Raw genomic sequence first — 27,218 nt, forward strand, 5'->3', positions numbered from 1 at the left:
GTGGCCTGCGTGCTAATCACTCGTCCGCCGTGCAGCCCGGTTGTAGTTTGTCAAAAAAAAAAGTTTGAATTTGGATTAGGCTTTTGTGTAAAAATACACCAAAATTGCAATCAAAATTCAAATTGTGCCGTCTTACAGGTTCCATAGCAAACCAAAAATGTCAATAGTCTCCTAATTTTAGCACATTACCTTTAGTACAACAAATCCACTGAATAATTGAAAGAAAAGATAAGAAACTACAAACATAAATCCGCATTTTAAATGTGTTGTGTGTGTATGTTTTTGTGCACACTTCAAACTTGACTAAATAAGGACATTAAGAGAGGAAAATACGGAAAGTGTGACACCTAAAACTGAACAGCTTGACAAATAACATCTTGGATTATTGAGCTGCAACCAATCATATAAACAACTTCAATTAATCAATTAAAATTGTTGCCCGCTGAGGGAAACAGATGAATACATTTGCATATTCTTGCTTGCGTCTCATCTCTCATCTGTGTGAGGAAGAAAAAAAAAGTTTCTCTAATGGGTTTTTCCTTTCAAGGTCACAGTTTCTGCTGTCATTGGAAAGAAAAAATGTGAGACCGTTTGGATGTGACTCGTCAAACTCGTCAAGAGAAAATGTACAAATAGAGTGTGTGTGTGTGTATGTTTGTGTGTGTGTGTTTCAACATGCACGATTCAACACATCCAAAAAGCAGTAGAAAGAGTTGATTTAATCCTACCCCTACACTACACTGTCTTTCCCACATACACTAGTGTTCATTATAAAAGGCCATGCAAGGTAAAGGCTGAGCTTAAATGTCAAACTACAACTTCAGAGGGACAAATTGGCATATTGTCATGCTCCTGAGTTATTTGCAGAGTAATGAAATGGCGCGCTGGATAATAATTCATAACTGGGAGCAGAATAATGTGGTTGACAGGGGAAATGTTAATGTGCTGTTTGTTTGGAATACATCACTTGTGGCTTCTCCTTTGGAACACCTGATAATAAATATGAGTTAAGGTGTGGTATGGTCAGTTAAGATGAAAACAATCTAGAAATAATAAAAATAGCCAAACAGACGTTCAATATTCTTTGTTTACACACAGCAGCAACAGCGAATGTGGAAACCAAGAGAGTATCACGCAATCCTACCAACTGTTTGCCCATTTGGGTCCTATCCAAAAGCATATTTAAAATTCTCTCCTTGGCATATATTTGTTTTGAGAACTTCTCCCATTCTTGTTCCCAGTTTGACATATGAGCACATGACACCCCATTCCATATAGAATCAGTATGCTCGAAGTAACATCAACCATCACTGACATTATCAACCAAGAGGGAGACAATGGAACCTATGCTACTGTTGGTCGACAGCGAGGACAGAGATGGGGAAAACGTGTGAGGAAAGACATAAAGATGAGGAAAGGAAGCAGTGTGGCGTTGACAGTAGGAACTCTAAAAGTTGGCACAACAAAAGGAAATTGTATGGAGATACTGGACGTGATGGAGAGGAGAAGAAATGATATCTGTGTCCAAGAGACCAGATGAAAAGGCTAGAAGGGTATAAGTTGAGGATGTAAACAGAGACAGAGCGATGGTGACAAAGTTACAAATGGGGGAGTAATGATGAACATTGTTCCAGAGTACAACTCACAAGTTGGTTATGATTTAGAAAGACAAAAAGAAAGTTCCAGAAAGAGACTTTCTGGAGGTAAATAGATGAGTTGATGTAGAGTATTTCCAGAGTTGAGAGAGTGGTAGTTGGTGCAGACCTCAATGGCCATGTTGGTGATGGTCATAGAGGAGATGAGGTGATGACCTGCAGGCATTACTCGCGTCAATCACATATGGTGAAGATGGCGTATAGTTTCATACCAAGAAAGAACACCACAGATGCGATGTATGCACTGAAAGTCCTGTCAGAAAATTACAGAGAAGGACACAGGGAGTTACAGTATATTGTGTCTTTGTGGATTTGGTGTACAAAAGAGTGCTGAGAGAGGAACTGCATGAGGGAATCCGGAAAATGAATAAATTTCTACAGGACATGTATGAGAGCAGCTGGGTAGCAGTGAGGTGTGCGGTAGATTTCACAGATAGGTTCCAGGTGGCGGTTGGACTGCATCAAGGATTGGCGCTAAGCCTTTTCTTGTTTGCGACGGTGATGAACAAATTGACAGATGAGGTCAGACAGCAGACTCCATGAACAAGGGGAAGACCAAAGAGGAGGTTTCTGGATGTGGTTCGAGAAGAGATGCAGGTGGTGGGACTGCCAGAGGACCATGCAAAGGACAGGACAAGATAGACCCAGGAGATCTGTTCTGGTGACCCCTAATGGGACTAGCTAAAGATAGAAGAAGAAAGTAGAATTGTACACACCGCTGCCAGCCACCCATGTTCAGTGGTGATCCCAAGCCCAGATAATGAGAAGGTTGCACCAAAACTAAACCAAAGACAAACAGTCCATCAAAAAAAGACCAGTTTTTAATTTGTTTTTATGTTCTAAGTCTACACAACATTGTTGTCGTATTATTATGCGACCAGAATGACCCAGATTTTAGTTCAAACGGTCTGGCATAAACAGCCAGTAATGCAAGCACAGCAAATTCTGTAGGAAATCATCCAAAAACTGTGAAGCATTACCCGATTGTCGTGGACATATGACAGATTTTAGTTCTTCAAACAGCTGACACAGTCATCTTATGTTTGGGGTCTAGAGATTTAGACACACAATCCAGAAAAAATTCTCTTCTAACTCACTTCTCCCCAAGTGAGTCAGAGCTTCTCTTCCTGTCACTCACACAAAAAAGTGTAATATAATAGGGGATGAATCATAATAAAAAAAAATTACTATAATGGCGATCAATGAACCACATCACAACTATCAACTATCGAGTAGCTCAGAAATATGATATTATATCATCGGTCTACTGATAACAGTACATTACTTTAGTGCAAAATCCAACTGAATTATTGTAAGTGTGTGAGCGAAGTAACTACAAACACAAATCAGCATTTTAAATGGTCTATTTTGGGAAGGAGATGTGTGCAGGTTGTGTTGTTTGATCACAGCTACACAGTCGTCCTCTATGGACAACAGTTGGCTCTCTCATCAGCAGCGGCCAGCGTGATGTCACTGTCACTCCCCATCCACAATGAGAGGGAGACAGGGTGCCTATCTATGAATGTATTCACACTCATTAGACCTGAGTGTCATTCACAGCACTGGTTCTTTAATGTGGCAAGGGCTGGAGCAGACTGCCTCCCTCTCATCTCCCAAATTAATAACACAGGCAATCACGGTAAAGGTGGCTCCTGTCAAACAACAATGGCCTCTGATTTCCATCGACCGCACATGACGTATGAAAAGAAAAGCAGTAATCAGCGCCCTCTTTCCCCGAGGGAATCTCAGCATTAAATGGCAGCGCGTCGGTATTTGAAATATAAAAATCAGTCATTTAAAGTGAGGATTAATTACAACCTCTTTTGTCTCCTGAACGACCGCAATATCCTGTCTCATAACATGTCGGTGTCAGCTGGTTAAGTGCGCCTGGTGTGAACGCTGGCTGCTAATGAGTGCGATTAGGCGTCACACTTACATAGGATGGAATTTCACCCACTCGCTGGAAGACTTTTACCTCAATTTGCCTTTCATGACAAATAAGAATCAAGCTAACTTGTGATAGGAAGGAATATAGGCAGAATATGTATATGTCATACAGCAAACATGGGCAAAATACGGCCAGTGGGCCATACTAAACGTTTCAATCTGGCCCACCAGACGTTCCCAAATTATTATTGTTTTAAACCTTTAACATCAGAGTTGCAGCCGGCAATAGAATTTACAATGCTGTTTTTAAATTACCATGAGTCTTAAACTACCAAAATTATTCCAAGGTTTCCTGAAGCGAGAGACTCCTCTAGTCGTCCCTTATGTCTACTATACTGGGTGATAAATGTGTAAAGGTGATGTAGAGGTGCTATTTCATGTCCAGAGGGCTCTGACAATGTTAAAACGTACTTGGAGTCAACTAACCGAAGGTCTATTGTATAACACACACACACACACATATATATATACGTATGTGTGTGTTTGCCCCCTTCCTGGTGTGTTTGTCACACTTGAAGGTTTCAGATCATCAAACAAATTTAAAAATATTAGTAAATGACAACACAACTGAACACAAAATTTTGTTTTTAAAATTAAACTTTTTTTAAATCCAATCCCCGTAAACCTAATAACTAGGGATGAGCGAGTCCACCACTATCTGTATCTGTATCTGTTCACCCATCTAAATTATCTGTATATGTATACATACTCGTAGTGGGCGGGGTACAAACTGTGGTATAACGGTAAATGGGCTTAAAATGTACATTATTTAAAGATTGAAATTGACTTTGATTGATCAAAAGTTGCAATACTGCATGTATTGATTATTATTCAGCAAAATGTGTACTGTGTATGTGTGAAAGTGATCCTTGAGACTTTATTATTTTTTATGAACTGTGTGAAGTTGGAGATTCATGAAAACATTGTAAACAGGGAAATAATCAGCCTTGTTGACTGTATTTTTCTCAAAAGCACCGCTACTACCAGTTTTCCAACTAACCCTATATCACCAAACCAGCCAAAGCAAGCACACAAAAAAACACAGCTAGTGACTGATGCACAATCGTGTCCGCTGTCTTATGAAATGTAGTGTGTAGTTATGAAATAAGTTTAAGATTGCAAGCTCACTTATGTCAGCCATACATGCAGAATGCTTGATGCCGCTCCTGTGCTATTGTGCAAGTGTACCTAATGTTGAGGCCAGTCAATGCCGGTTACCGTTACCACTGTCTGTGTACTGCTAACTGAAATTTTACAAAATTCTTACATTGTGGGTAGCATGCCTGTTTTATGACGATTTCATGGAATAAGACAAAAACACTTTTCAAGATTAAAAAAAGCGGCCATGCTAAGCCAATTGAGTTGTTCTGCACCGCGCTGTGTACTGTGCGTATTACAGTACAAGTTTACCAAGTAACTTTAGATACAAAGTGAATACATAATGACCGTTGTCTTTAAACACAAATACGAATAGTGACAAAATGTACTAGTTTCATACTCTTACCCGGTAAAAATGCGTTATCCGTAACAGATACTTGTTTATAACGAGTCCGGCTCATCCCTGATAATAACTGGTTGGGGCACACTTAGCAGAAACAACTGCAATCAAATGTTTGTGAAAACTTGCAGTGAGTCTCTTGCAGCACTGTGGTGGACTTTTGGCCGTCTCATATCACCACTATTTTGGTTTATTTCTGAAGTCACTTGGTAAAGTTGTTCTGTGACATGCATGATTGTGCGGCGCACGGCGCGCTGTACAGTGACTCAACAAGTCAATACATAACTGATATGAGCCATACATAAAATATTACTTCCTTCTCAATATGTTGCAGTTTGCACCTTGCAATCTTAAACTTGTTTCATAACAAACACCACTTTTTTCCAGACATGATCGTGCATCTGACTGTGTTTTTTTCTGACTTTAGTTGGTGATACAAAGTTAGCTTGTCATACTGAATGTGGTACTTTTGAGAAAAATACAGTCAGCAAGGCTGACACATTATTGTTATGTTTCTTGCAATGTCTGCATGAATCACCAACTTCACACAGCTCATATATATGAAATAATTATAATATAGTATATATCAATAATTCAAGAATAAAGTCAGAAGTATCACTTACACACATACACCTACAGTGTAGCTGAATAATAAACAATACATGAATTTCAGACATAAAATAATGTACAGTTTTAAAACCAGTTTTAGGCTTCCTGGTTAACCCACACCCACTTCCAGTATATGCCCCACCCACTCCGAGTACGGAAACAGATAGTTTGGATGGGTGACCAGATAGAGATACAGATAGTGGTGTACTCGCTCATCCCTAATTGTAAGCCTTGAAAACCAATTAACTGCGATAAACGAGGGACGACTGTACTGTAACAGCTGTTGATTGTGCGATCGGGAGAGAGAATGACCACATAACAACTACACACAAGGACTGTGTGTTACAACTGCAATTTTCCACTGCTTTAAAACACAAGAAAATCAATGCTTTTGTGGACAACGATCACAAAGGCCGCATCTTTCTGTCCCAAGCATCTGCTTTCTTTCGCAGCGTTTTGGCCTTCTGAAATCATTCACACAGCCTCACCATGTTTTTTTCATGGCCATTGTTTCTGCTCCACCCCACTTTAAATCAAGAGCACAATGCATCACCACCGAGCCCAAGCTATATCGCCGTACTTCACTCTGGACAACATTAATAAAACAAGCCTTCAATGATGCAGAGTGCACTGCCACATTGGGGCTGGAAGCAGTGGTGTGATTAAAGCTTTTAAGCACCACCACCCTTTGAGTTTGCATGTCAGCACCACAATGTGTGTGTGTGTGTGTGTGTGTCTTGGGGGGGGGGGGTTCCCGACACGTGTTGTTTGCCTTCTTCATCTCCATTCTTTGCTAATGCAGCCGGTAGAAACGGCAGGTCCACTCTTCACTACAACATTTATAGCAATAACAGGAGCTTCAGCAGTGAAATTAGATCATCAAGTTCCACAGCCCGGTGAAGATGATAAAAAAAAAGGGAAAAAAAAGTAGGAGGAAGTAAGTAGCTGCTATGCTTCAAGCATAATATTTCCTGGTGGATTTCCGTAAGCTACAAAAGCAGTCACCTTATTTCTCCTCCACTCCAAAGTGTTATTGTGTGTGATTTTCCTCACAAGGCTTATGAAAGAAGAATACTGAGAACTACAGTATGATTGATTCATTTCATTGATGAATGTCATTGATCTGTCATTATCTAATAAGTATTGCTTGGTCTCCAGTGCTAACTGAAAACAGTATCTGTACATCTACCTACATTTCCATGACAATCTCCTGTTTTATAAATCTAATGAGGAAAAAATTTCATTCTATTAAATTTTACATTGGCCTGAGCAACTTCATTAAAATGATATAATCCCGCTGACTCTCCAGCTAAACCCGCAGGCAAAATACATGTCCGGCAGTGCTACAATAAAAATGTGGTACTCAAATATTGCCTTTCATGAAGTAGAAATGATTATTTGACACCCCCTCCCCTACTTGCTCTGTTCCAAATTGAAAAAGCTTGACAAAAAAATGGTGCAGGCCTTCAGGACAAGGACACTGAAATGTAGCCTGAGGAAATAAGGCAGAAAAAACATCCCAAGTCAAGCATCATAAATCAGTTTTGAGCCATCATATGTGATGCATATCCGATCTGGCTTGGCTCTCCGAGGGGGGGGGGCTTCTGTGTCAGTCTGGAGTGTGTTCACATGTCCGAATCATCTCAAGTGTAGCATTGTCAGAGGTCCTCCTGGAGCATATGCGCCCCAACAGGGGGATACTAAGGCTTGGGTTTGTTTAGGTACACGTCGGAGTCTCGGAGATGAGAGAAGACAAGAAGCCGTGCTATTCGGGACATGGCAGTCCCCTGCAGAATTAAAGAGGCTGCGTCTCCAGACCCAGTGACAGGGAATCTCACTCAGATCACCAAAGGCAGCACTGATTGCCTCTGACATTTGCATCCTCCTCCCTTGGATGCAATGTGTTTTTTTTTTCCTCTCTTGTTGTTGGGATTACGTGGCTTGCATTTTTGTGTGTTCTGCCTCCTTCTCATTTTTAGGTGCAACTATAAAGACATTTTCGTCATGTCTTTAAGAGCGTCAGACAGCAAAATTAGTGGCCAGCTTAGGAAACAGTGAAATCCAGTGCAACCTCAAAAGTCAAACGAAAGATTTTTTTTCAAACCCTTTTTTTATTAATACATTTTGTTTTGGTCCTTGGTTGACAATGGCCCATTATTAGAGAGAAAATATTGAAAGACAAGTTATATGTACCATTCTGGTCACTAGGTATCAGTAATGTTACATTATATAACCTTTACATTGCATGTAAGTCAGCCAGGGCATGTCCAACATGATGTGACAAAACAGTTCTCCTCCCATTCTGTGAGGAAGTGGTATGTTTTGGCTTCTTACTTTGTCCTTCTTCCTAATTCTGGTCGAAACACTTTTGAAACATGTTTTGAATAAGTAAATTGAAGCGACTAACTTTTTACGGTGTAAAAAGAATATTAGGAGTATAAAGGTGACTAGAGGGGTGTTGTTTCATGTCCACAGTGCTCTAATAATGTTAAAACATATTTAGAAAGTCATAAACAGGTTTTTTATGCTCTAAATGTGAAAATATTTATTGTGTGAATGCTGCTTGTTGTGGCTGCTGCAGTGGGGGCGGAGCTGATCGGCGGATAGGATTGTCGTTATGAAGCAAGTATCATCTGATACCGATATGTGGTTGATCAATCAGCACACCCCCAGTCAAACAAATATGATCAACAGTCAAAAGAGGTCAACAAAAACACACTTCTTTTTCTTCCTACTCTCTGCTCAACTGTAAAAAGAAGTTAACAGACATGGCTGGTATGAGATTCAGACAATACCTTGGGAAGAAATATCACGGTTTCATGGTATTCTAATTACCGGTTGAAAATATGGTATTTTAAAATGTCTTTATTGAAAACAATTTATTTTATTTATTCACTTTATACAAATTATTTTTAAACAATATAATAGAACATGATGTACGTGGAACATACAGTACCGTGTATAATGGTATATACGGACAGTCGCTACTTTTTTCTTAAACTTTGAACCCCGTGGCTTATACAGCGGTGCAGCTCATTTATGGCTAAATTCTAATGTTGTGACATGGCCATTACTTCAGAATTACTGTTAATTGTTTAAATACTGTCCGTGAGTCAGTGGGAAAACAATAGATCTTGATCTCTTTGGCAGGAGCGACGTCTGGGCGATATAGACCAAAACGCATATACTGTATATCATATGAACAATATGGTTGGTTTTGATTTCATGCTTAAAAGAAATGCCAATATTTAAAAAATATTCATATTTTACAAGTATCGATATATCGTCCAGTCCTAGAAAGAGCCAATCATAAACTATCAGTGCACTCACAACAAGCTTGTCAACCCATTATACATCACAGTAGGCCATATTACTTAATAACACTTTACTAACAATGCCAAATTCAACACACAGCAACTTAACACCCGAAAGGTGTAACTTCCTTAAAGTTTTCCCATAATCCATTGCTTCTGCATTCATTGGGACATCACCCTCCCTCTGGGGTTTGGGCTCGGGGTCCTCAGGCTACCTCTGATGGACAGAGGCAGCATGATGGTACAGAGCGAGACCTCTTCACTCCATACCACACAGAAACAGCAACATGTATGGCATGACATCACTGTGCTGCAGTGTCACTATTGGTTGAATGCCGCCACCAAGCTAAGCAGAACACGGAAGGAGCTTGAAGCTGGACGAGTGACTATGTCTGCGGTGTGGAATATTTAAAAATAAAATATAAAATGGAAGACAAAAACCTTGTCATTGCAAAGTGTGAAATATGCAAACTTGGGATTTCAAGAGGTGGGAAGGAAGAGGCTGCGTTTAACACGACAAACCTCAAAAACAAACACCCGACACAAGACAGCGAGTTTACCCAAGCAACCCAGCCGGAGATGAGTCAGCCGACCCTGCAGGACATTTTGAGGAGGAGAGGAAAAACACCCCGCGAAAGCGCAATGGAGCAGGGCATCACAGTCAAGGTAGCACAAATGATAGCAATGAGTGACCTGCCATTCACGTTTGTAGATTTCTTATACTTATGGAGCACTTAGAAACCCAATATGACATGCCCTCTCAACACTATTTCACTGAGAAAGCTCTGCCAGCGTTTCATAAGAAGATACTGAGGCACTTTTTTTTTCTTATTTGCTTCGATGTCTGCGGGTATTTTAACTGGAGTTGCTTGTTTTTATATTACATTTATATTGCATTTTTATTTCATATTTCCTGTTGCACTGAAGTCCAAAAAAATTATTTTATTACTTGATTGTTCAAACAACCTCACAATGCTTCGTTAAGTTTGAATTGTGATAATAAGGTGACTAAAATAACAAATAATAGGTATCCTGGATGTGTTTCTTCGTTCTGCTTTATTTTATTTTTTTATCATACAAGCCTCGGATCGGGATTCGGTACTCTGTACTCGGACTCGGGAGCAAAAAAACCTGATCGGGACATCATCACAACATAACTACTGCAAGGGTTAAGTTAACGTTTGGCAATACAGCTCATGCCCACAGTTGTGACACATAAGCCCAGCTCCACCTAAAAAAATAAGGACATAGTAAATAAAACAGGACATAGTGGTCGCGCTGGACCCCCGCTGTCTTTCATATCTTTTAACTTTTATGCAACTTTAAATGCATATTTTTCCATAAACTGTTGGTCAAACTCTAAATGTTAACTTCAGAGGTTCCACTATACACTGGTGAATGGAGCTCAAGCATGACAGTGGGCAAAGTGTACAGAAGGAGGGGTTGGTGGGCAACATGTTTGGGCTCAATCTGGCCGCACTAATCCCGTTGATCCCCCCATTTTACTGTCAGCTGTTTCCTAGCTACCATCATATCCGCACAGAATTTAGGATTTGTGCTACTGTTCACAGTGGCGAGCTCTACCTCTTTTGATCCTCCCCCGACCCCCACCCGTGCCACCCCCTCTCCATTGATACCCCCACTTTTCCCCTACACCTGTGCTTCCTCACAATATCCATCCTACCTCACCTCACCACAGTTGGCAGCGACTGTGATGTGGCGGGAGACAGCCTAAATCGGAAAAAAGGGCCATCAACATCAATGGAAAAGCTGATTTTTGTTTTTTTACCCGGCCTTTGAATGCCAAAAGCAGCAAGGGCTGCATTCTCATATAAAGCTCAATTTAACCATATTGAAATAATGTGTGTGCATACACAGTATTAACGTACATGCAGCATTATAAATAAATACGTTGACTTTTATTGGGTTATTCCATCAAGCTGCCTTGCAAATGCAAACAAATAGGCAGGTGATGTTTCTGCACAGGACCTTCTATATCTTCTATATTTGTCAACTTCGATCATATTCACAGATTGTAGATTTCTCACTTAGGAGCACCGACCCAAACTGAGCCCAAAAATCATTTGCAAGCAGAAGCCGGTGGCGTTCCAAATTTGGGTATTGGCAGACTTACAAGTCATTGTCAAAACACAGGCTCAACATAGCCATGCACCCATTAATTCTTTGAAAATTGGCTGAATTGCAAGTTTCTACTGGATTGCCCCAATTTTAATGTGTACTGGTACCTAACATGCATAACGTGCATAATCCAAGCCGTCTGGTGACTTTTCTGCAGCTGCCTGTGTTTTGATTCAATGTTATGTTCTGACAAGATGAATGGAAATAGCAAAGTCCCTCTTTGTTATGAAAATGAACCAAATCTCAAAAAAGATTTCCACTGCATTTCAGTCTTGCCACAAAGGGACCAGCTGAAATAATGTGAGTAATTTTCTGGTTTACATAGGTGAGAGTGTTGACAAGGACAAAGGCAGAAGATGAGTCTGTCATGCTGATTGAATGATAATAACAGCTTTAAAATACCTGCAAGGACACACATGCACTCACTAATGCTTTGTACATCAAAACAAATTATCGCATTATCAAGAACTTCAGTCCAGCAAGTGTCAGGATAGTCTCCGAAAGTTGATTTGGCTGAATGGGGCACCACTTATGCAGCGCTTGCTCAGGAATGGTAGCAGGCAGGTGTGAGTCAAGACTTTTGGAAGATGGCCTGGTGTCAACAAGGTTGCAAATAAGCTACTTCTGCCCAGGAAAAAACCATCAGGGACAGACTGTTATTCTGCAAAATATTTGGACTTCTGAAGACTGGGGTAAAAAGCATTTTTTTCGATGAATCCCCTTTGTTTGTGTGACGCATCCACAAAAAACAAGAAAAGGTGAACACTGCCATCAGTCCTGTGTTATGCCAACAGTAAAACCACCTGAAATCATCCACGAGTGCATGAGTGAGCTCACTCACAATTTTGCCAAAGAACACAGGCATGGATAAAGAATGGGACCAAAACATCCTCTGAGAGACATCCTCAGAGGAAGAGCAGTTTGGTGACAAACAATGATTTTTCTAGCATGATGAAGCATTTTGCTATAAGGCAAAAGTGATAACTAAGTAGCTTGGGGGAAGAAAGCATGAACATCTTGGATCCATTGCCAGGAAACTCCCCAAACCTTAATCCCTTTGAGAACTCGTGGCCAATCTTCAAGAGGTGGATGGAAAAGCAAAAACCTGCACATTGTGACAAACTCTGTGCATTGGTACAACAAAGTCAAAAGCCATAAGTCAAAATGTGGCCCAGAAGTGAATTGGCAGCATGGCGAAATGAAAAAGACGGGTCAACACTGCAAATATTGACTCTTTACTCGGGCTGTTGAATGTTTAAAGTTTTTTAAATTTCAAATTAATTTATCAGGATTAATCGCCATTTTGACCTTTGAAGTATACCCATGTTTACTGTATTTTATTGGAAGATAAATAAACAGACAGAACTTACACTTGAACCCTGTTATTATGATCAGTGAGGGTTTTTCGGAGATTTCCGAGCATCCTTAAATGCAAGTTCCAAAGTGAGTGATGCGAATATTCACTTATTGTTTTTCTTTGTCTTTCTATTTATTTAGCCCACACCTACATGCAGGATAAACAAATTGTTGCATGCATCTCGCAGTAGTCGAATGACAATGAGGAAGTTTCATCCCAAAGCTGAAAGAAACGGACTAGAGACGTGTTTGTGAATTGGAGATACATATATGGTGTTGGGATTATACTGCTGTTGATGTGTTCAGGTCAAAATAAAGTTATAAGGGAGCGGCAGCCTCTGTGTGACTCTGTGGGGAGTTACACCAGGCCGCCGTCTGTCAAAACAGAGAGGCGTGGCTTGCCATGATGTATGTATGTATGCGTTAATTACGCAAAAAAATAATGACAGAATTAATCAAATAAATTAGTTAACACCATTAACACGCCATTTTTTAACAGCCTTACTTTTTAAATGATAAATATTAATATACAGGAACTGTAAATAAAAGCCTTTGACAATTATGAAACGCATGTAATTATACAAAAACAGACAAAATATCTAAAAACAATGAGGCAGCAAACAGTATAAGCACATTTTGAAAAAGGATGTTTGCTATTCCTCCAGTACACAAGGAAAAAAACACAACCACGACGGCATCGATGCCATAATGTCCTTTAAACATTATTCCACAATAGCGACAAGGCTGCAAAGCATATACATGTTATTTAAACATCTTTTGACAGTGAATGTAATATTTGCAAATTTAGCATTTGCTTTGAAAAATCAAATAATGTAAAACAAAATTATAAACAATACATAACATATTTTCCAGGTTAGTGTGGTTAGCGCACAGGGCTTACAGCTAGGAGACCTGAGTTCAAGTCCACCCTCGGCCATTTCTGTGTGGAATTTGCATGTTCTCCCCGTGCATTCTCTGGGTACTCTAGCTTCCTCCCACATTCCAAACACATGCTAGGTTAATTGGCGACTCCAAATTGTCCATAGGTATGAATGTGAGTGTGAATGGTTGTTTGTCTATATGTGCCCTGTGATTGGCTGGCGACCAGTCCAGTGTGTACCCCGCCGCTCGCCCGAAGACAGCTGGGATAGGCTCCAGCACCCCCCTGCGACTGAATGATTAGAACATATTTAAGCATTTCAAGCGTCATGGACCCTTTAACATAGATGAAGTCATCTTAATGCTTTATTTTGTCGAGCTGCATACCCCGAAGCTTGGAAAGTTAAGGAGAGTCAGAGAGGATACAGTATCAGCATGTGTAATAAAATTAGTTAAAACAAGAATCTAAAAATTTGTGTTGGATAGCCATCTGCCTCGAGCAGTTGAGCGAGAGACAGGCACAAGATGGTTAAAAGAATAAAATATATATGTCTACAATAGAAATAGTTGTATAAAATAAAACTATACAGTGAATCGCCTTGAGAGAAATCTTTTACTCAGTTCTGGGCAAAGCTTCGTGTGAGTTTTACTCTGATGTTCAATTCTTACGTCTGCTTTCAACCTCACACCTGAAGCTTACGACTTCAACCCACATGTGACATGTCCCCAGCGGACAGAGTCGCCACACTTCTGTCAGCTGGCGTCACTGTCACGCTTCTTAACTGACACTGTGCTGATGTTCTGGGCAAGGACGGCGATCAAAGATACCATATGGTATGTGTACTTTCAATAAGACGCAGCGCTGCATTGACTGAACTTCTTATCTGGAAAACACAAAAACCCTGCTGTACGAGATTGTGACAATTGGGTTTGTTGTTTTTTTTACAGATTAGTAAATCGGTATCTCAAGCTTTTTGTTTGTGGTGCTCAGTCAACATTTAATAGGTTAGTTTGATGTCAGAGAGAGTTAGGAACTGGTGGGCTGGCTGCCAAGCGTGGAAAAAAGGAAATAAGCCCCCGCAGAGGGGTTGTTGTTGCTTCTGGGTTAAGTCATTCCAGAAGGGACCGTGCCCTTGGACAGGACAAATGCCACAAACTGTCTGTGTTAACCACGCCTTGCCAACTGTTGACCACCGCTCTTCCACTCTCGTGTGTCCTCCAACCAGCAAGAAACAGCTGGCCATGAAAACATTGTCTTGATAGTCATGGCAAAAACATCAACTGTTTTTTTGTTTTGTTATTTCATTCATTCATCAGATGGGAGTGTAATAACGGTAATGTATTTGGAATCAACATTCGGTGCAGAAGTCTCACCTCATGTCTCTGCTTTTGTTTTGTTCACGGCTTCAAATGAACCCAAAATGGAGCCAAAGAAAGTTACATTTTGATAAAGGAGGTGAAACCAAGTTAACACTATTGGATTTCTGTGTTGACCTTGCTGCCACGTGGTGCCTTTGGCAACAATCAGGTTTTCAATTAAGGTATAAGTAACCTTAAATGTTAAGTTTTCCTTTTCATTCGTCATTTACATGCATTGCATCTAAAACTATAATTGTAAAACTACAAAAACATGTTTTGTGTTTTTGAGACTTGAACTACGCAGATGACATCATAGACTGGTGACAGATCTGATTTCCAGTTCCTATTTCTACGTATCTGCAAGCTAATAGACTGCTACCAAGGACATTTTGTGATAAAAATACATTAAGAACAAAGTTACTTTGTATTAATAACAATTTATTTTTCTTAGTTAGTGCGCCCCATTGTACATGCTTCTATGTGTTGCCTACAAGCAAAAATGATGAAAATGGCAAGAGACACACACATGGAAAAGGTTTATTAGCAACTCCAAACATCGGTGAGCTTGACATTTGCATGTATTCAGGTAACACTCATTACGCTCCCTGTATGGACACTCTTTTGTTTGATTACTTACCCAAAATAAACACAGGCCACTGATAAATTGTTACTTACAGCTTGCTGCTCTGACTCCCCCCAACAAATGGAGATGTGCTGGCAAATAAATTTCCACAAAATTGCATGTGCTATAACGTACGTGCCGCTTAAACTGTGACTACGATGTATCATTACACCTCAATACTGTGGGGTGGAGGATCCAGAGTAGGGGTTTCCATAGTACACCACTATCTGTATCTGTTCACACATCCTAATTATCTGTATCCTAATCCGTACTCTGAATGGGACACCGGAAGTGGGTGTGGTTTAAGTGGAAATGGCCATCACATTATATTAAATCTGAAATTGACATGGATTGATTAGAAGTTACCATATGGTATTGTTAATTATTCTATATGTGTGCTGTATGTGTTTGTCTGTAAGTGATCCTTGAGACTTTATTCTTAAATTATTTTTAATAATCTGTGTGAAGTTGGTGATTCATGCAAACATGATCTGTCAAAGCGTGGCGTTCAGTTCTACAAGCAGTTTTCCAACTGACTTTACATCACCAGCCAAACCAACCTCCGTGACTGATGCACGATTGTGCCCGCTGTCTTGTGAAATGCACCATGTACGTTATGAAACAATTTTAAGATTGTAAGGTGAATACTGCAACATATTGGGAAGGGGTGTATTAATTTAGCACGTTCATGTCAGCCATACAACAATTGGGTTGTCTTATATTCAATGCAATTTCTCCAGTCTGACTGGTTACACCCATTTAGTCCTCGCAAGGTTAACAATGCTCAAGAGTTGCTGAGAAGTCCTGCTTGGAAAAACTGTACATTGATGTTGACGTGAAAAGCTTTATAAGTGAGATAAATGACATCTGTATGTGTGTGTGTGTGTGTGTGTGTGTGTAACGCAGCACATGCCAATGAGGTGCCTTGTTAGTGAGGAACACGACAACCAGAGCATGAAAGAGCAAGCTGGAAGAGTCAATTTGACACTGTGAAAGGAGTGAACAGAGCCTACTTTTGTTTCCTTCTTTTTCTCTTCTGGCTCTTGCTTTAAGGTTATCATAAAAGTGGAGCGGAACAGCAAGATATGAGTTAAATCCTGTGAAAGTACAAAGGAAATAGATTGGTACCTGTGGTTGTTTTTACTAGCAAAAAGAGATAAATTTGGGCCCACAACAGTTTCTCCCTCGTATCTCTGGCTCTTTTGCCACTTTAATTCACACACAAGAATACACTCGCCAGTCCCCAAGAGGGGCAGGCTGAATGAAAGCAGAGATTCACTGCTCACATTATGCTGTTAAAAAAAACGTTGTTTCTCACCACAGAGTTGCCTTTGTGTTGTCTAAATGTTTACATGGAACAGCTTGGGGGGGTTTGCAGACAGATGCACGGTCCAAAAACGCCGCCTCAGAACAATTCCTCCTTTTTCCAGGATGAAAGTAATGACACAATTTTCAGGGGCTTTCAAATGGCTTCTCCGAGTGCCGCATTGATGAAGCGGCGCAACATCTTTACTCCCTTGTCGAAATGTTATTAGACAAATCAAATGAGCAGCGCCACTTTGTATCGCACCCGAGGTAATTTGCTTTCTCTGTCATCGCTCGGCGGAGGTTCTCTGAAGCATTTTGCTTTTGTTTTGGGGATATTGCGATGAGTCTTGGAGTCTTATTTGGTGTCTGAGTGATGGGGACGTTCAGCCAGGGAGAATAAAGATGCATAGACATTTGTCGGACCTAAATCCCCCTCAGTGACACCCGGCAACCTCACCAACAACTATAATTGACTCTCCCTCCTTCAACAATGCTGTGATTGAAACGTGAAATAACTTTTACCTTTCCTAAATGGCATTTTTCAACCAGCTTTTTTGGTCTAAATGAGACATACACCGCTTCTTACTGCCGACATGACTGTTAATGACATTTGTTGGTTCTGCTCTAAATGCGTTGGAAGACATACTGTGTTTATCATGCAATACAGATATCCTCAATCATCATTAGATTATGAAGTCCCCCCTGCCCCCTGCAAAGGCGATTTGCTTGACGACGGCCACCAAGCTTGCTCAAATTCTACAGACGTGCTTGTCAGTCCCCTAAAAGGTGTAAACCAAATGTGACATTTCGACAAAACACCCTAAAGTTACAGAGGGTGTTTGGTAGAGTGCATTGGGCTGTGTGGGAAATTTCAAGTCAATCTACCTGAAATAATACATACAGTCATGTCGAAGAAATAGGACACCCCCCATGGCGGGGATGTCCAATTTTTTCCACCGAGGTCTACAGCTAGCTGGGTTGCTATTTTGTATACTTTAAACTGCATCTCAGATTTTTGATAAGGGTAAAAAGCATATTATTAGTATGAACTTTGTTGTTATTTTTATTCTCCAAATCTTCTTAAATGACTTTCATACGTTTTCTTATTATGACTTTATTCCCATTCATATTGACTTTTTTTTCCTGTAATTCCTTTCTCTGGACCTAATTTTCCAAAAATCACAACTTTATTTTTTGTTTTTTTCTCTACAACTATACAACTTGTAAAAAAAATTATAATAAATTGTTTGTTTGTTTGTTTATTTGTAATTATTTTTCCTCATTATTTTACCAAATTATTCCCCGTTTCTCGTTGGCATTCAACTTTTTTTCTTTTAACAGCTGTTTTTTTCCATTTCTGGTGGGTTTTTTTAACTTAAAATTTGACATTACAAAATAACTTTTTCATCTAATTTTCCCAAAATTGCAACTTTATTTATAGTTTTGTTTGTTTATATTATTTTTATATTTTATATTATTTATAATATTCCAACCTCAAAAAAATCTCTCTTTACTATTTCAACTTCATGCTACTAAACTGATGTTTTTTTCCTCATAATATTTTGACGTTAGTCTTGTAAAATGATGACTTTTTCCTTTTTTTTTTACTTTATCCTTACGAAATTACTGCTGATTTTCTTTTTTTTTATTATATTTTTATAATGTGCCGCGGGGCAGTATAAAAACAGCCCCTGGCTTCACATGGACCCCACCCAGGCCACGATTTGGTCCCCTTACCCTAGGAGTGTACATGACATCATATTGTATTTTGTATTGTTTTTCTTCGGCTGTCTTTAGCCTGGTAGAAATGACAAGAAAATAACAAGGCAAAACTCCTTCACAGTGCGCGATAAATTCATCCGGCATCCCTAATGTGGCAGAATGGCAGACACATGGTGCAAGATGCCGCTCTTTGGCTATTATCACAACCCTTTCAGGGGCAAACGGCAAATTGTTCGGCAAAGGGTGAATGCCAAAAACCCTACGGTTGAAGTTAATTTGATTACATTTCCATTATGAACTATGTACACAGTTTTGCTGCTCGACTAAGCCAATTAAAGGCCTCCTGAAGCTAAGAAGAGTTGACAGCGCGGCAGCCCTATTCTTCTTCAACAATTAGGGAGATTGCAATCATTTGTCACCCTTAAACAGGTTGGAAGCGCCTGTGACTTTTGTCGGCTACATTACAGCCGACTACCCTTTTTTTCATTCATTAATTTTCAGTGTTGATGCCAGTGAGCCTTGAGACTAATTTATTTTTTAAATAATTCCGCCGTGATGTGTTCCGTCTTGGTGGATAAAATGGCAACATGAATAAACATGCCGAGACAGCTTTTTGACAGCAGGGGAGAGAAAGAGAGAAAAGGGAGGAGAGCACATGAGGAAGTAGAGCTGATTTGGAAGTCAAGCTGGCACTGCGTTTCACCTGAGGCTGTGCAAGCCACTCGCTGGTCTTTTCAGCCAAGTGGAAAGGAGAAAACAAGCGTTTAAGCCAAACATCACCTGCTAGCTCTTCCTCAAGCCAGTAAACATATACAATTAACAGCATTGACAGAGGGGAGTAAAAAACAGATTCAAGTAAGGCTGCGTTCACACTTGTGGATTGGTACTCTGGTCAGAATTGGGATGCTCCGACAGGGTTTTATTCTGCCCAGTCTGATACTGATCATGCAGGACTAAAATTTGCTGATACCAATACCAATCACTTGGATTAATTATAATTAGGGCTGTCAATATATATAAGTCACACTTTTTTTTTATAGGTTGGCTGTTCCTGTGACTTATACTCCAGAGCGACTTATAAATGAAAAAAGTGTTTATGTTACATAAACACTGGACACCTTTTCTGTTCATGTTTATTTTTTGTGTAGCTGAATAACCATTGTGTTAGCATATCTTACACCTATTCAGCCTGTTCTCTATTCTTTTATTGTTAGAACTTGCCTCCCAAGAGGACGTAATATCAGTTTTGGTCAAGTAATTTGTAAAATAAATCACCCGCAAAAAATGCGACTTATACTCCAGTGCGACTTATGTATGTTTTTTTTCTACCTAATTATGCATTTTTGGCCTTGTGCGACTTGTACTCCGGAGCGATTTATAGTCCAGAAAATACAGTAACTGGGGGAAATCTCTTGGTGGTAAACGATTCATTGTGCAACTACAACAATAATTACATAACATTTTGTGTAAAAGGTTATCAATTGCGGAACTAGAAACGTTATTTAAAACAATACAGTCAGCAAGCATATTTTTGTATTATTATGTTCTGCATTATTAGAATATTAGCACTTAAACTCGCCCACAAATGTTCAGCAAATACAAAATGTGAGTGAGTGAGACCTCTCACAATGTTTTTATTTGTGTCAGCTCAAAATAAGATTTGTTTATTTATGATACTGGTTTTAAATTCTAAATGTTTGTGAGTAAAAAAGCCTATTTAGGAACATTCAGAAAGGATCATTATTAAAGATTTGCCACAATGCACCTTTCCACCATGAAATGTACAAATGAAAATACCTAAGATATAGGACAATAGTCATAAAACATTTAATCCAAATTGCAAACGCAATAATAATTTAATGTCTCTTTTAAAACACATTAAAATACATACAAATGAATCATTATATTGCAGTATATATTATTTTATTACAATACTGAAACTATTACTTTTAATGTGAGCTGCGATTTGTCCTACTTTTTTGACGGTCATTGAACGTACCGCTGCACTGTTCTTCTATGCACAGAGAGATGTATGGATGTATATGGATGTATTTTCCCCCTTTTTCTTTCACTTCATATTTGGGAATGCATTAAGGTAAGATTTGATGACTTTGAGTGCTAATGTGCATCATTGTGGTAGTTCGATGCTAAATCGCTAACGCTAGCAAAACACTGGACTTCAGCCACGGTCATCACATTGACAGCCCATCAATACTACAATAATACAGAACTCCAATTTTAGATGGCAGTTCAATGCAAAAATCAGCAGAGAGATGTAAAAATGTTAGTTAGTTATTAGTTGGACCACTCTTATGCCACGGTAGCACTATATATGACAAAAAAACAATACCTGCACTGGTCCAGTCTCTGGCAGGCCATGTAATCCGTGATAAGTCAAACACAGGGACAGTATATACAAATAACTTTGGTCTTGCTGCAAGAGACATCTGCCAGGGCTTTGAAGCTAACTTTACCAATCTAAATATCCTTTTCTTACTCCATTTCTGATCAATATTTGTTCCAGCTTGTGGCTACAGAGTTACCGTGCTTCAATAAAACTACAGTGGGGGCCGAGGGTCAAACAGGAGGAGCGCACATTAATCGCACGTCACAAAAATTGCAGCCGTTAGAGGAAACTTCCGTCATTAACGCGTTAACTTTTACAACCCTAATTATACTATAATTATTTTTCACTTTACTTAAAATGCTATTGGCTGATAATATAATGCTAATAATTCTATTAATAGGGTTAGGCATAGAACATCCATGGGAACTGGTACTAACACTGCGATTCACTTTTCTATGTCGATGCCTCGACTTGATGCTGATGTCACAAATAGTTATGCCAACAAAGTTCTTACTTTTCACCCAAAAATAATTATTGTTCGCATCCCCTTTTAAACCATGCAAACTGTTCTGACCCTTGCTCCTGAAAGCATCACAATCATTAGGAGCCAGAATGGAAACAAGGAATCAAAATTGGAAGAAGAATCGTTCAAATTCAAACGGTGCCCAACCCATATGTTATTGTCGTCGGCCATTTTTATCTATTTATTCCTCTTCTTCCTACTACTTCTTATTCCGCCTCATTTTTTGTCTGCTGACAACTCCTCCATTTAAGCAATTCAAAGAAATCCAACATCAAAATGTTCAGCTGACTAGGTAGCAACATGAGCTAACCATATAACATTCATTCATTTTCTACCGCTTTTTCCTCACGAGGGTCGCGGGGGTGCTGGAGCCTATCCCAGCTGTCTTCGGGCGAGAGGCGGGGTACACCCTGGACTGGTCGCCAGCCAATCCATATAACATTAGCAAAGTAAATAGTAAATAAACACAGTAAGTAAATACACACATACTACCAACATTGCATGGAATGAGAAAAAGCTAATTATATAGCCTTTAAGCGTGTAATATTAACAAATCTTTAAAGAACAGTGCAACAATGCATTATGGGAATTACTAATAGAATTACAGAGCTATGCTCATTGTGCTGAATCAATAGCAGATCAATAGCTCAGCTTGTAGAGTGCTTGGTTTGTAATCTGGAGGTCCAAAAATCAAGTCCAGAGGTGCCAAAGCACGTTAAATGGTACTTAAAAAAACCACACATTACATCACATGGAAGTCGCTGTAATTTAATCCCTGCCACCTATCAACTATTTAGGAACAATGGTTGAATGGATGGTTAACTCAGACTTTCTTTTTAATGATAACTTTGATTTTGGATTGCAAAGGCACACTACAATGTTCTTAACAATGACAGAATGTTGTCCACAGTGAAACCCACCTTTGGCTCAACGCCTACTAAAGTAGGTTCCTTCATATATAGTGCTAAAATACAGTATACAAAGTTGAGGGAGAACTGAAGTGTTTGTTAGTCACATGTAAAGCAGAAAAGGACGAGAGGGAGGGGGGGGGGGCGCACAGAACACAAACTATAGGCATGATGTCAGATTAACAGAAGAGAACAGATAAATAAATACACACTATGTATTTACTTATGTACATACAATGATATATACTTGTATGTATTCTCCCCTTTTGGGGGTCGCAAACACCCAAAACTCTTACTTTCATTCTAAGTTTTATCATATTTCCACAGCATTTCAATTGGGCTTCAGCTTCCGAACGGCTCCTGTGTTCATTCTAAATTTTTCATACCTTTTCAAAGGATTTTAGTTTCGCTTCGGCTTTTCTGAATGTATGCATTGCATCATCTAGTTAGTAGTTCTATTGGCTATCAGGACAATTCTAAGGTCGTTTGACTGTCAGAAATCCAGAAAATGGGTAAAAAAATAGGTAATTACTAATAAAATTAATAATTGATTAATAATGGGGAGAATAATTTAAAGAGCGGTATTGTCACACAGAACAAAAGAGCACAGCAGAAAGTCTGGACTTCCCATGCATTTTCTCATGTATTTGTCAATTTGGTTTTAGCTGTCATTTTACATGGGTCTTTGTTTTGAGGCCGTGTTGCGTACACATTGGAGCTGAAGTGAACCGAACTGCACCACAGTTCACTTCCGAGCAGACTAGGCTTGGTGTGAATGCACCCTACAAGTGTCTCACAGGAGGCCAACATGTGTGCTTTGCCTTGCTATGTTCCTAGTCTAATTTAAACAGCATTTCCACATAATAACATCACATCAGTGATATCATCTCTCAGAAGTTACAGCGCTGAGCTGTTAAGTCACATGAGAGCTGCATGTGAAAAAAAGCAATAATTTCATCACCTTTAGGGCTTTATTATCATGTCTGAAATCAGTTGCAGGGGTCCACCGTGCCTTGGATGTCTATTTGTGGCATGCAAGTGCTTTCTATTACTTGTGATTGGCTGTGTGTATGTGTGGGTGGGTTTGTCATAAGCCTTTGTTGGAACTAGGGGATGCCTTTGATTCTATTAAAACTGTATTATATTTCTCTTGATGGAGCTGTATAATTTTGTACGCATCGATTTTTCTATCTGTCTGTGGGGGTGTTTGCAAGGCAGCCTGTCTGTCGTTGTGTGTAAGAATTATGATCTGCTGCCTGCATTAGAAGAGGCAGTTTTAATCACACCAGGATTGTGAGTGTTTTAAACAAATGTTTTTCTGCGTGTATGTGTGTGTGTAAGCATGGTGGATTATCATAAGATTTACAGATTTGGAAATGGCTGACAGCTGTCATGCTGCATAATAATGCATGTCCACAAAATTATAGCAGCAGCCGCTTTGGCAGGATGTCAATGCGGCTATCTAGATTAAAGCTCAATAGACGAGAACATAAGCACCAACCAACATGCACGCACACACTCGCCACTAGGCAAAGGGATACTTTTCACTCCGAGAAGGGTTGAGCGGATAGACTAAAACTCACACCATTCTAGGATCTCAACTTTAGGTGTGTTTGGCAACCAATCACAACATCAAGCATGGCAAAGAGGCAAAGATTCATAAGAAAACAAAATGCATACTGTAAATGAGAAAAGTCATCAATATGACCCAAAGTTTGTGATGGGAGTAAATTCACTCATCTAATTTGCATTATGACGTCACCAAGCTTGGAAATGATATAAAGCCAATGAATCCAATCCAGAAAGCCAAAAATGGTAACTACAAATTGTTTTTATAGTTTCACATATAAATGATGAAAGGGCTCAATGATAAATGACAATGATCTGACGTGACTGTTCCTAAAGACACAATGTGGCAGCGAGATCAACACCTTCTTCTTCAATTTTTGGACGCATGTTAAATTATAGTATAAGTGTAAAACTATAAAAACATTTTCGTCAACCGCTGATGACATCATAGACAGGCAACATAGATGACTTCTGGTTCCTGTGTAGTGTGTAGGACACTAATAAAGACGTTTTGTCATTAAAAATACATTAAGAACTCAGCTGGACTTACGAGAAGACGGGCACCATAATCGGCACAAGTGTGCACAAACCGAGGCAAAATGGAGGTGTAAATTTTCAACGTTAACTCGGACGCAAGCCAAGGTTCCACTGTAACTGCGTCAGTGTGTTGAACCTGTGTTTACTTGAGCTTGAAAAATATGTCAGGGTTTATGATGGAAATGTTTGTATTTCATTCATTCATTCATTTATTCATTTTCTACCGCTTATCTTCACGAGTATCGCGGGGGTGCAGGAGCCTATCCCAGCTGTCTTCAGGCGAGAGCCGTGGTACACCCTGGACTGGTCGCCAGCCAATCACAGGGCACATATAGACAAACAACCATTCACACTCACATTCAAACCTATGGACAATTTGGAGTCACCAATTAACCTAGCATGTTGTGGGAGGAAACCGGAGTACCTGGAGAAAACCCACGCATGCACAGGGAGAACATGCAAACTCCACACAGAGATGGCCTAGGGTGGAATTGAACTCGGGTCTCCTAGCTGTGAGGCCTACGTGCTTAACCACTCGGTCGCCATGCAGCCTGTATTGATCTTTTAAATTTATATGTTTATATGTTTTTGTGTGCAAGATGTTTTCCCATCTTAAATTCCATACATCCTCATGGATGATTTTTTTCGAGGAATCAGTTCTTGCGTGTTATTGTGGTATGGCGGTGCCTAACCTAGACACGCCTCTGACTTCACATCCATTTGCTGGCCCCCGAAATGAGTCTTAAGACCGCCTGCTGCCAGCCCCTTAAGGCAATACAAAAGTGGTGGACTCTATCGGGGGTCCTCTTGCGTGTCAAAGCAGCCCACGGTGTGAAAATCAGCAGGCAACACAGTAGGAAGCTGCTAGAAAACAAGCACATGCCACCATGGCACCCCAGGGGAGGGTGTATGGGTTGCTGTGTCATGTAATTTTTGACATCCTTGGAGGTGCCAGTCATTTGCAAACATACAGAACATTCCCCCATGAGAAGAAGATCTGCGTCCTACTTGAGTAGCACAAAGTGACAAAGTGGGATTCCTTCTCCACGGAAGAAGCAGACAGACAATTGAATGTATTACTCTTGTTAATGCGTGGGGGGGGGGGGGGGGTATTGAAGGAGCCAACTGAAACACCTGGGTGGAAACGGTAAAAACCCTGTGAAGTAGCCCAGAGGCACTCAACAGATCTTCACATTTGTGTTACCTTAAAAAAAGAGAGAAAAAGATGGTAATAATGGCGAGAGAAACTGTGCCCAGCATATTAAGAGACGCCTGAGACTCCTTTCAGATAAGGTTGGGAGCACTTTGGAGCAATGCAACCTGCTCAAAGACAAACAAGCAGGGATTATGCTGCTTTTAGCACTTTGGAGAGAGGGCGCAGAGAGACGCTTCTCACACAAACTAGCTGATAATATAGAAAACATGTTATTAAACTTCACACTGGGTGTTAATATGCATCACAGCCTCACAAAGAGCCAACAAACTTACCTTCACTTCACTTCTTCATAACCTTTATTTAACCACTTATTGAGATATGAGCATTTCATTATGACATAAGGGCCAGATACGGCCTCAATGGCCATCCATCTTTACATCTCATTACGTCTCAATATTAGTGCAGTTCATGTTCCACATCCAGTATATGCAGTCCATTCATTCTGTATGCATGCATGCAGCCCGCAGTATTAAAAATGGACATTAGGCGAATGTAATATAGGTTTCAAATAATAACCCCCTGCTTCATTTGCCCATAGTCACACTCTTGCAAGATTATGGCCGCTTGTGTGAGGCCATTAAGGTGGCCTCTGGGCAGAACCGAGGCTCAATGTACAATCAGAGCGACAGTTTATTGCTGTTTCTGGCACAAGAAAATGCCTTATATAGGTCTTACTTAGAAATATCGTTGGAGCTCAAAAATGCATGATAAACCCAATATAAACTTGGAACGTCTTTGAAAAGATTTGAGTTCATATGGACTGTATTGTTACTATACATGCGCTAGCCACTTTATTAGGTGCACAGCACAATTCAAAAAGGTAGAAAGATATTCGACTATTATTGTGAAATAGGCTACTCAGACGTCTTTTGGCTGCCTTGTTTCACCATATCGGAGGGGCATAATATTAGGGACACCGGTGATGCAATGTACTACATGACACTACACTACTCGTTCACTACACATTCGAGTGTGCAGACTGTACCTAATATTGAGGCGGTTGTACACATAGGCAGAGTGTTTCAAGTGGAGAATTCAGTGAACTTCCATTTACAACCTGCTGTCTTAAATCCTTCAGCCACGACTTTTAAACGTCAGTTTTAAATAAATGAAAGAGTTGCACATCTTACCCTGAGCCCGGACACTGAAACACGTCGCCGACAGCAGAATCCAACAGGAGACCCACACCTTTCTGACCTGTCCAGACGCGACCACAGCTACCGCCGCCGCCATGGTCCGATGATGCTGCGGTACCACCGTCGAGCCCCCGCCGGCGAGCCTTTCGCGTCCCCAGCCAGGAAACATGTTGCTCTGGTGCGGCCGCGTGCGCACTCACACACTCCCGGGAAAAGAAAGCGTCCTGGAAGATGATGCTGATGCTGCTGCTGCTTATGCTGCTGTTCTTGTGCGTCAGACTGGTGATGAGGGAGAGAGACCAGGCGCGCACGCACGCACACACACAGACACACACACACACACACACGAACCCACGATCCAACTGAATTTAAGACCGGACTGTGACGTCATAAGGTGTCTGTATGATAACTTATCACAGCCCAAAAAGGGGCCACCGTCAAGTGAACAACTCTTTAGGTCTTTAGGACTCGCTAAGCTTCTGAAGGCAAGACTTCACTGTCTTTGCAAAGAAGCTGTTTATCGTTTTTCTTCACACACTTACATTATATGCACTCAAACAGTTTTTTTTTGTTA

The 27,218-nt window shown here is 40.1% G+C and overlaps 1 protein-coding gene across 2 annotated transcripts in view; it reads right to left on the reverse strand.

Annotated features, from left to right (window-relative positions):
- The window catches only part of LOC131103694 (protein sidekick-2-like), a 151,033-nt gene extending 124,020 nt beyond the window's left edge, over window positions 1-27,013 (reverse strand). The window contains exon 1 of one of the 2 annotated variants that reach the window (XM_058050159.1): window positions 26,639-27,013. In XM_058050159.1, the coding sequence (XP_057906142.1) occupies window positions 26,639-26,813 (175 nt within the window). In that variant the 5' untranslated portion in view covers window positions 26,814-27,013. The remainder of the gene's footprint in view (window positions 1-26,638) is intronic. The other variant, XM_058050160.1, reaches the window with a different exon arrangement.
- Between the last annotated feature and the right edge of the window lie 205 nt (window positions 27,014-27,218).

This window comes from Doryrhamphus excisus, chromosome 15, assembly GCF_030265055.1.
Source record: "Doryrhamphus excisus isolate RoL2022-K1 chromosome 15, RoL_Dexc_1.0, whole genome shotgun sequence".
Classification (NCBI taxonomy): domain Eukaryota; kingdom Metazoa; phylum Chordata; class Actinopteri; order Syngnathiformes; family Syngnathidae; genus Doryrhamphus; species Doryrhamphus excisus.